The 11282-nt window shown below is 42.5% G+C and overlaps 1 protein-coding gene across 4 annotated transcripts in view; it reads right to left on the bottom strand.

The window, feature by feature from the left end:
* Positions 1–3249: 3249 nt before the first annotated feature.
* KANSL1L (KAT8 regulatory NSL complex subunit 1 like) overlaps positions 3250–11282 on the bottom strand; it is a 106866-nt gene continuing 98833 nt past the window's right edge. For 3 of the 4 annotated variants that reach the window (XM_068245169.1, XM_068245170.1, XM_068245171.1), the window contains exons 15-16: positions 8783–8980; positions 3251–3626 (exon numbers count right to left, since the gene is read on the bottom strand). In XM_068245169.1, the coding sequence (XP_068101270.1) occupies positions 8840–8980 (141 nt within the window). In that variant the 3' untranslated portion in view covers positions 3251–3626; positions 8783–8839. Of the gene's footprint in view, positions 3627–8782; positions 8981–11282 lie in introns of all 4 variants that reach the window. The other variant, XM_068245172.1, reaches the window with a different exon arrangement.

Below are 11282 nucleotides of genomic sequence, written 5' to 3'. Positions count from 1 at the left end.
ACTCACATCTGCTACTGTTTGGTGCAAGGGACTGTGAAGTTTAACAGATCTCAATTACCAAGAACACTAGAGATCACCAGTACCAGTATGTGTGGTATAGTATGGATGGTGAGAGTTTTCTCTTGCCCTCTATTGAAACTGGGCTGCCTGGTACTTAATAATGGTTTTATTGCATTGTAATCTGCTGTTTTCTACAAGTAGCTTAAACAAAAAATACTGGATTAGTGCAGGAGACTTTCATATTGATTTTGTCCATCAGCAAGTCTTCCTGCTATCTCTGCGCAGCTATTGATACATAGAAGTGGACAAGTACTGCAACTTTTATCTCTTATTCCTTACATAATGTGCTGGGGCATTATCATTTTCTTCACTAGTGTACCCACCAGTTTTTGATGATGCCACAGGTGTGCTTTTAAACCTTTTTTTGTATAACTACTGTATTATAAAAAAAAAAAGAAAACTACAATAAGTTGGTTTTTTTTTTTACTCTGGACCTGTTTATACAAGAGGAAACCGAATCACGTCCTTTGTGATCCTCCCAAGGAGAGGTTAAAAATGTTTTACCTTTAGAAGAGAGAAGCCTCTGGATTCTCCCGAAGCTCCTTGTCCCCACTGTTGCAGTGTGCAGACTCGCGGAACATATCCGCTAAGCTCTTGCACCTGCATGAGTACAGCTGTGCATGCGCATAAAGCTGAAGACACTTGCCAATCGTTTCCTTAAAGGGATACTTAAAGTGTACCCGAGGTGACATGATGAACATGTGTATGTACAGTACAAAACATAATAACCAGGCTGTTTTCCTTTTGCTGCTTAAGAGTTAATTTCCAGGCATGGAAGTGATAGCTTTTGTCTTGTCAGTAGCTTGTCAGGAATGTAGTACACATCACTGACAAGCAAATTAAAGCCATAAAAAATTCCTGGCAAAATACTTGAGGGCAGGGGATAGTTAGAAAAAGGTCAATAGTTCATGTATTTTAACTCTGGGACACTTAATAGACTGCCATTGAACAGAGACAATAAAACTATAAATCTACTTTGTAAATGTTTAACTATAAAATAAAACCATGGGATATCTAAAAAGTCATTTTTAGGAGTAGGAGAATAAATAAATAAATGGTTTATCTCATCAGCTTATTTTCACCTCGGGTTCACTTTAAAGAGAAACTGTAACCAAGGATTGAACTTCCTCCCAATCAGTACCTGATGCCCCCTTTCCCATGAGAAATCTTTTCCTTTTCTTAAACGGATCATCAGGGTAAAGCTCCCCCCACAGTGTGATGTCAGTACCATGGCATTGATGGCACATTGTGGGAAATAACAGCTGTTTCCAACTGCCAAAAAAAGCAAGCAGCAGCTACTTCCACTGACATCACCTGCCAGCAGTAAAAATGTCTCCATATGATAAATGTCAATGTAAATCAGGGAGAGAAAACATTTTACAAACACTGACTAAATCATTTATACACAATTATTGGAAAAATTAAGAACTTTTGTTCATTGTTATTTTCATTGGAGTTCCTCTTTAAGCCTGGAATAAATAAAATTACTTGTACTCACCTGGGGCTTCTACCAGCCCCCTGCAGCCACTCGTGGATTCTCCTGTCCCCTGCCGCCAGCTAGTCTATTTTCGACTGAGGGGCTTATTGCGCAGTCCTGGCCACGTGTTTCCTTCACATTCCCATCTGTGGATGGGAATGTGAAGAAGGCTATGCGTGGCCAGGCCTGTAGACGAAACTAGCTGGCGGCGGGGTACTGGAGGATCCGTGAGTGACTGAGGGCATGGGAAGGCTGCAGGGGGCTGATAGAAGCCCCAGGTGAGTAAAACTAAATTTTTTTTTTTATATATATATATATATATTCCAGAGTTCAGTATCCCTTCAAAGTGGTATGAAACTCAGCATGTCTTCTTTGCACTTAAAGATTCTTTACAGCAAAAAAGTACGACCAGAAAAAAACACTGGTAGCAGAAAAGCATTCAAACAGTTCAACACAGTACTTTCTTCTGCAGTGGTAAGCTTAGCACTGTTGCCAAACTTGAGGAAGTGATTACAATAGTAGCTGATAAGTAAACAAGATAATACAACCATTGTTAAGTGTCTCAGCTGAATACAAGCCAAAAGTGTACACAGAAGACACATTCTTCCTGGATACATTGTAATATATAAATACAGTAGCCACGCAATAAATTACAATGGCAGCCTTCACTGCAGATAAACTACTCTGGGAACTTTGTAATTTGTAAACAGACAATGAATATAACTGTATTGGTAATAAAAAGTAGGAAAACACGTTTTTACTGAATGTTATGTCAGTTTAATACTGCTTCAAACTGTTTGGCATAGTAGATTTTTTATTTTTTAAAAGATACAGTACACTCGTAATTGGTTTTGCTGTTAATACTTTCGATTTATAGATTGCTTAATTGCAATATATTCCTCTGAATGATCTTATCGAAAATACCAGGGCTGTGGAGTTGTGTACCTGGCGTCAGTCAGTGGTTTTATAAACAGGATTTGGAGCAGGATAATTTTTGTACCCACTCCACAGCCGTGTGAGAGTAGGAGGTAGAGTCAAAGCAATTTTGGACTACTGGACGCTTGGTGACGCTGCGTTCCACACTGCCTTTCATCTGCATGTAATTGCAGCTAAAGGGCACCTGTGGATGGGATGTAGCTATGAAATACTGTTAAGGGGAACCCAAGGTGGGGATTTAAACTGCAGAGCAGGTAGCCACAAGTTCCTGCTGCTCTACGAGGATCCTGTGTTCTGCTCTCCCTTAGTTTTTGTGACCCCTGTGGTCACAACGCTGGAAGAGTTGCTCTGTGTGTCTCACACACAGAGCAGCGTGTGGGGAAGTGGCAGTGGAGAGGCAGTGCTGCCGAATGGCAACTGGGGAAGGCCTGCAGGAACTGTGGGCGTGTAGCACGGATTACCTCTCCCCCATCCCCTCGAAACTGGTGACGAGCTGCACTTCGCCAATGCCGGGGGGTGTGTGTGTGATAGTGCGGCAGTGGGGGCAAAAAGGCGGCGTGGGAGGGACTCTGAGGCATATTATGCAGCAGGGAACATGGCTCTGTGTCCACACACACACACACACACACACACACACACACACACACACACACACACACACACACACACACACACACACACACACACACACACACTTTAAATAAGATGGGCTCTTGACACAACTGCAATAAAATAGAACATCTTTATTGAAAGCAAAACTGTTACCAACTTCTGCAAAGTATACTGACAACAACATGAGTTAAAAAAAGTTCTTTCAGTTAAAGTTCCTTCAGTTAAAAAAAAAATCAAAAAAAAAATTAAGACAGTTGCTCCTAATTCCTAAACAAAGCATTTGTCAAAGTGAAAAAAGGTATTTGTGAACGATATCTGAACCAAAAAATATTGAACAAGGCAACTTTTAATAGCAATCAGGATGTTGAGTGGGTGTAAACAATGTACAGTATTAAAGTGCTGGACAGAATATTTCATGGCCAAATGTACTTGGAACTGTGGCACAGCTTGCTTCCCCTCATTTTTGGATTCAGCTGCTGGGAGTGACTGTCATGTTTCTCAGTATGACGTGCCAAGGAGAAGTACAGTCAAAACCACAGATCTGCATTAGGAGAGGGAAACAAAAATAAGACATGCCTATTATTGATCTATACTGGTCTGATACATTTAGTATTTGTGAAAAATATTTTGACAATGACAAGACAAATAACATTTATAATAGATGCATTTTAAATGTCCCTATTGTATAAAAGATCCACAATTCATGTTGTCAAGCAAGGCTGATAAATTGGAGCATTTTTTGAGTACCTGGAGTTGGTTGTTTTATAAACAGTCGTCGGATGATTTTTGTACTCTCTCCGTAGCCACACATGGGCCATATGCAATTCACTTTTCCTCCTGAGTTTTCTCCTAGGAGATAATTTTTCATCTATGATTTAAAACAACGTTTTAGCACTTTGCAATGGAAAAAGTACCAAAAAGTAGGTGAAAAGTACTATCAAAATTATTTTGAGTAATTGTTTGCATGTTGGTGGTTTAAAAAAACATTTTATTTACAAATTGTGAAAATATCACCTTGGAGAAAACTCAGGTAAAAAAGTGAATTGCATATGGCCCATGGAGTCAGTCACAGAGTCTGAGTCAGAGCAATTTGATACTTTGGTGGTGGTCTCATAAACTGAGGAGGCAGATTATTTTTGTACCCGATTTCAAGGCTCTTTTAGTTCTACCTGCATTCTGTCTATGGGACGGGCATTCTAGGGCAGACGGAATATTTGTCCTCTTGTGTCTCACAGGATATTCATTCTCTGTTTCCAAGTTTTCTAATACTTTTCTTAAGCCCCTTTTCCAAACACAATTCACATGTTGCGCCTGTCTCAGAAACGGATGTGGAACCTATTATGGTGCTGTTATGAATTTGCATGTGGGTAATCAGAGGAAAACATGTTGTGTGGAAACAGACTTAATATTTAATTTGATATAAGTACAGATCTTGCAATGTTAAAGGGAGCCCTCCAAGTTGTCTTAGCCTTTTAAGTAACATTATTTTGTGGACCATTGATCTTCCTAAATGAGAAACCTTTTTATATATTATCTAGGTCTTGATGTTCCTGCACATCAGACACTGGCCCATATGCAATTAAAGCGGACCTCTCTGCTCTAAAAGATAAGAAACAGCATAATAACCTTTAAAGAGAATCCAAGGTGGGTTGGCAGATATAAAAAAAACAAAACATGCTGTCTGGTCCATGGGAGTTGCTGGACCAGGCAGCGCTAATTACCTCCTCTCCCCACTGTCTCTGCAGTAATCCATCATTTTTATTTCTGTGACCTTTTAGCAGATAACAGCGTCTGTGTTCTCATGTGAGAGCACAGCGCTGATTGATGTGAAGGGGCGGAGCAGTGGAGGAGAGCAGGCAGCTGAGAGCCTATTAGAAGGCTCTGATAGGCAGGAAAGGGGAGTTTTGTGGGCATTCCTTAGCCTGCAGTGGGATGCCCCTTCCTCGTTAGTTCGTTGACATCCTGAATGTCGGGGATTGCAGGGGGCGGCTAGCAGTTTGTCTACTTCCTGTTTTCATGGAAGCAGACATATTGTTTATATCCTGTGTTTACCTATTAGCTCTCTGTCACAGCTAAGGGATCAAATTCCAACTTGTGCTTAGTCACAGATGAGGGCTAATTAGACAGGCTAAACTCTCTAAATACACACAGGGTGCATTTCTCTATGCTTTTCTTCTGTCTTGGGCAAGGGCTCAGGTCCAATTTAACTTTCTCTCCTTGGAGATAATTTTTTATCTTCTATTTATAATACCTTTTAAGCTCTTTTCATTGGAAAAAGTATGAACATGTAGGTGAAAAAGTACTACTAAAATTATTTTGAGTACTTTCTTCTTGCTGATGGCTTAAAAGGCATTTTATTGGCAATTTTTGGAAATATCACGTAGGAGAAAACTTTGCAGCAAAAAGTGAATTGCATATGGAACAGTGGCCCATATGCAATTAACATTTTCACCTGAGTTATTTAGGAGAAAATTTTCATCTTCTCTTTAAAAGGGTTCTGTGGGGGTGCCTGAGGATAAAAACTGCCACATACCTGGGGCTTCTATCTGCCCCATGTAGCAGTAATGTCTCACGCCGTCCTCCTCCGATCTGCCGTTCCCCACCGCAGGCACTGGGTATTATTCGTCTGTCATAGCCGAATATTGTGCGCTGCTATTCGCGTCATCGGAAGCTTACTGTGCAGGCGGTTTTCTTGTACTGCGCCTGTGCAGTAAGCTTCTGATGACGAGGGCAGGAGCGAGCAGGCCACGCAGCCGCAGTTGGACGGCCTGCCGTGCTATACCGGGGTCGGGGAACGGTGGAGGACGGTGTGGGACATTACTGCTACAGGGGGCTGATAGAAGCCCCAGGTAAGTGGCGGTTTTTATCCTCAGGCACCCCCACAGAACCCCTTTAACCACTTCGCCATATCTAGACGCATATATCCGTCCAGGTAGGCAGTGGTGCTGCAGCCGGGTGGTGCGTGCGATCGGGTGCGCACTCGCGCGCGCTCCCGCTGCCCCCCCGATCAGTGAATGGGAATATAATTCCCATTCACCGATCTAAGTCCCCGGCAGAAATACCGACGCTTTCTCATCCGAGAGCGTGGTATTTCTGCCCCCAGGAAACTTCTTCTCTTCATTTTAGTTCCTAGATGCGACATCGTTCGCATCTAGGAATTTTTTGAATGTGGCCATCTTGTGGCCAAATAGTAAACTGCACCCACATACCTGTATTGAATAAAAAAATACATTATATTACATCTAAAATTGGCTATTTACCTCCCAAACTAAAATTACCCAAATACATTTTTGTATTAAAAAAAAAAAATTACAATTAAAAAAAAAAAAAAAAACTACATAAATAGTTACCTAAGGGTCTGAACTTTTTAAATTTACATGTCAAGAGAGTATCTTATTAAATGTTTTAAAATTATAAGCTTGTAAATAGTGATGGACGCAAATTGAAAAAATGCATCTTTATTTCTAAATAAAATATCGGCGCCATAAATTGTGATAGGGACGTAATTTAAATGGTGTAATAAGCGGGACAAATGGGCACATAAAATGCATGGGTTTTAATTACTGTAGCATGTATTAATTTTAAACTATAATGGCCAAAAACTGAGAAATAATGATTTTTTTCCATTTCTATCTTAATCTTCCTGTTAAAATGTATTCACAGTAAAGTGGCTCTTAGCAAAATGTATTACCTAAAGAAAGCCTAATTAGTGGCGGAAAAAACGAGATATAGATCAATTAATTTTGATAAGTAGCGATAAAGTTATTAGCGAATGAATGGGAGGTGAACATTGCTCGGATGCATAAGATTTTCGAAGCTGTAGGCTGAAGTGGTTAAACTAACTTTTCAGCATTTTACAGTTGAAAAAGTACCCAAAAGTTGGTCAAAAAGTACTATTACATTTGTTTTGAGTACAGGTAGTCCTTGGGTTACAAACGCCCGCTGATACAAATGGCCCGCCGACACGTCATTTCCACATAAGGGACGTTTGAAGAAATGGCTTCAAACGTCCCCCGAGTGCCGGCGCATGTCCCCACAGCAGCACCAGCAGTGTTGGACTCACCTCCGAACCGAGTCCAACGATGTCTGTTGTCCGCTCTCTGCCTCCTGCTCCCAATAGCTGCGTACAGCCACCGCTAGATGCCACATCCATTTGCTTCTTGTATGTCATGTGACATCTAGGGGTGCTGTATGCGGCTATTGAAAGGCGGAGGACAGACAGTGTTGGACTCGGGCTGGAAGGTGAGTCCATAGGGAGAGCGAGGGGAAAGAGTCACTGGGGGGTACAAACGGAGGCATTGGGGTAAAAACGGAGACATAAGGGGTACAGAGGCACTGGGGCATACAAATGGAGGCACGGGAACAACCAGAGGGGCTTTAAACAGAGGTGGAGATATAGAGGTGCACAGAGGGGGGACAAACGAGCACAGAGGGAGAATAAAGGCACTAAAGGGGAGAATCTGGCACAGGGGAAGATAGAGAGGCACATAGGGGGACACTGGAGCTAAAGGGAGGCACATAGGAGGCAAAGGGGACAGAGATAGCACAGCGTTCAGACTTAAGAACGAATTCAGGTTAAAAACAAACCTACAGTCCCTATCTCGTTCGTGAGCCGAGGACTACCTTTAGTTTCTTGGTTGCTGGTGGGTTAAAAGGCATTTTATGGCAAGTTGTGAAAATATCACTTAGGAGAAAACTTAGGACATAAAGTGAATTGCATAAGAAGCTATGGGAATTCCCAATTAAGGAGAAAGAATGGGAGCACCAATCTCATAACTTTATTCTATGTGACAAATGCAGTCTGCACACAATGGCAATGGTAGACTGGGGACGCCCAGGCAAGTGGGTGATTAGTCAGTAGTGTAGAGTGGCTAACAGGTGTTTTGTCATTACATGCGTTTGTTCATGTCGGCCTTTTCAATTGAGTGCAGAGACTGTGTTTGTCAGGTGGAATAAAGTCAGCATTTACCAGGTTGGTGCTCCCATTTTTTCTCCTTTAGGCTACATTCACAGTGAGACAACGCAGAAAGTCACACTTGCAATAGTAAGTCTATGGAACGTTCACAGTGCATGTGGTGCATTGGCATCCAACCCACTACAGTATTCCAATGCAGTGCATTACTGCATAATGTATGCGTTAATGCAGGCAATGAGGCTTATTTTTCACTGACTGCCACCTAAAGTCACATAACATGTTACGAGTTTTTTTGTTACTTTGCGCTCCTGTTATACAGGGAATGTAACGTCCCACTGTGAACCTAGCCTTACTATATTTCTAATGGCTTTCCTGAACAAGTACAAGGTACAACACGTTTTATTCCGAAGAAAAGGGTAATATACCCATCATGGTCACTTGGGACATGTACATATAATTAGGTTGCTGGGAAATGTGGGCGCAAGGTAAAGCCAATAAGCTGCTCACCCTGCTCCGGCAAAAGTTCCGGTGTCGTTAATTACTATTCCCCTCCCAAGTTGCCGTGGGGAAATATATAATTCGACTGCCAGCTGTTGTTGGCGGGCGAAATTACGCAGTTTTTATAGTAATTTGGGCTCCATTTTTTTTTTTTTTTTTTTTACAGCTCCCAAATTGCTGTCTGAGCGCCGCTTTTCCTATTATGCCTATGGCGGTGCCAGCTGCGCCAAAATCTCCAGTGCTGTTTTAGTTGTTTCACTCAGGACTGCCACCTCTCACATTACCTTAGTTCTCACTTCCTGCTGCAGCTGGGTCCATTAATATAAGATTGGATGGCTCCATCACTTGTTATTCACACTGGTCTCCTTGCCGTTCACATGCACTGGGGGTCTCTGAGTTAGAAGACAATTATGTCTGTGCAAATTCAGTAGCCGAGCATCAGCTCCTATTAAGGGAAATGCTCTACATTCCCAGGGTTCAACCTGCAAAATAGGTTTTATGCAAACACATCAATAACATTGTATTGGCATTACAATCACAGCTCTTGAAGGTTAGGAGCACACTAGGCAGAATCACTAGTTTAAAAACGCATGTGTTTCTGCACATAATGGAAATCCTAAGGGGCAAAAAAAAGCCACGTATGTGCGCTCTACAATGCGCATCTTTCAAAGCACACAACTTGCTGCATATTTCTCAAAAACACGTAAAACGCAAATAATGTATTTTCATGGAGACATAGGACTGTTTTTACATTTGTTTCTATTAAATAGGACACTGTTTACCCCATTGAAAAGGGAAAACATTGAAAAAATGCAAACACAAAACTGCATAAAAAGTTGTGGTGAGCCTCAGGGAAGATCGGTCCAAGAGGACAATGGCGAGTGCTCTTATGACAGCTGAATCTATCGCCATGCAGGATTACATTCAGGCCTCTGGCCGGTGTGGGAGCTGCACCCAGTGCAATGCAGTGATATCCCTATGGTGCATTCCACATGGAGTGCAGTGCAGCATAACGCATGCATTTACAGTGGCAGTGAGGCATATTATTGTACTGTATGCCTTACTCTATTATTGCACTGCAGCATGGTGCATCTTTTGGGCTACGTTGCAATCTTATCAGACTCGGTGTGAAAGGGACATACCTTCTAACAATTTTGAGCACTGTTTGAGCACATGTACAACAGATTACTGGAATCGGGCTAAGTTCGCATGAAGGTTGCATACACACATCCAATTTTGATTGACCAATCACTGGCCAATTATACCACCTCCATGTAGTATGAGAGCCAACAAACTTGGAATACTATGATCAGATTGTGTAGGTAAGCTCTCATATTACATGGAGGTGGTAAAATTGGACGTGTGTACTCGCTCACATTCTGCATATTATAATGTATTGTATTTTTGATACTATGAACAACTGCTATTGTCACGTGCTTGTTATTGCACACATTATCCAGAAAAACTGTAGAAAGTGTGTTTTGGATAACATGGTCCACTACATACACAGATGTGAACATACCCATAGAATTGTATGGGCACTGTGTTCATATGCAGCAGTGCAAGTATAACGCACACTTAGGGATGTTAATAATTCTGACAGAGATGTTAATAATTTGGAGTTGAAAATGGACCAATCAATTGCAGTGACTATTTCAAAGAGGCATACATTTGCATAAAATCTGTATCAACTCAGAATTATTACCATGTCATTGATCATCAAACATGTCATCTACTTCAAACACTCAATTTTAAGGTTTTACAAAAATGCATAAAAGCCGACATGTTCTATCATTTTTTAAATTTGTGCATGTTGAATACACATATTTATCGTTAAGAAAAATTAGGCTAGTTTCACAGTGGGACGTTAAAGTCGCAACGCAAAATTACAATGCAACAAAAAAGTCGCAAGGCAGCTTAACCTCCTTAGCGGTAACCCCGTGTTTGACACGAGGTAAGCCGCCGGAGGGTGCCGCTCAGGCCCTGCTGGGCCGATTTAAATAATTTTTTTTTTTGCTGGACGCAGCTAGCACTTTGTTAGCTGCGCCAGCACCCCGATCGCTGCCGCCGCGTGCCCGATCGCCGCTATCCGGTGCGGCGCGCCCCCCCCCCCCCCCGCCAGACCCCTGCGCTGCCTGGCCAATCAGTGCCAGGCAGCGCCAAGGGGTGGATCGGGTCTCCCAATGACGTCGCTGACGTCATCCTGCCCCGTCGCCATGGCGACGGGGGAAGCCCTCCAGGAAATCCCGTTCTTTGAACGGGATTTCCTGATCCGGCGGGGCTGGGGGGATGCCGCTGAGCAGCGGCTATCATGTAGCGAGCCCTGGGCTCGCTACATGATTTAAAAAAATAAAAATAAAAAAAAACTGCTGCGCTGCCCCCTGGCGGTATTTTTCATACCGCCAAGGGGGTTAATGCTGCGTTACCATTGCATACAGTGGATACAGTGGAGCATACAGGCAATGAAAAGTATGCTTCCCTGTATCTGTTAACGTCTATGTTAAGCGGTAACGCACTGCAGCAGTGCGTAACCATAACACAACATTAACACGACCTTAAAGTGAATGTTTACCGCTATTAAAATTAAAAAGTCAGATACTCACCTAAGGAGAGGGAAGGCTCGGTCCTAATGAGCCTTCCCTCTCCTCTCCCGATGCCCGGTCCCGCGCAGGATCCCCCGTAGCAGTATTCGACCAGTTCGGTCAAATACTGCCACTTCCGCTGCCGAAGGGATGTTTCGGAAGCACTCGGGCTCCCGAAGACGGGCCGCTCCATACTATGCAT

This window comes from Hyperolius riggenbachi, chromosome 7 (assembly GCF_040937935.1).
Source record: "Hyperolius riggenbachi isolate aHypRig1 chromosome 7, aHypRig1.pri, whole genome shotgun sequence".
In the NCBI taxonomy this organism is placed as follows: Eukaryota; Metazoa; Chordata; class Amphibia; order Anura; family Hyperoliidae; genus Hyperolius; species Hyperolius riggenbachi.
This window is presented reverse-complemented; position numbering and strand designations above follow the sequence as displayed.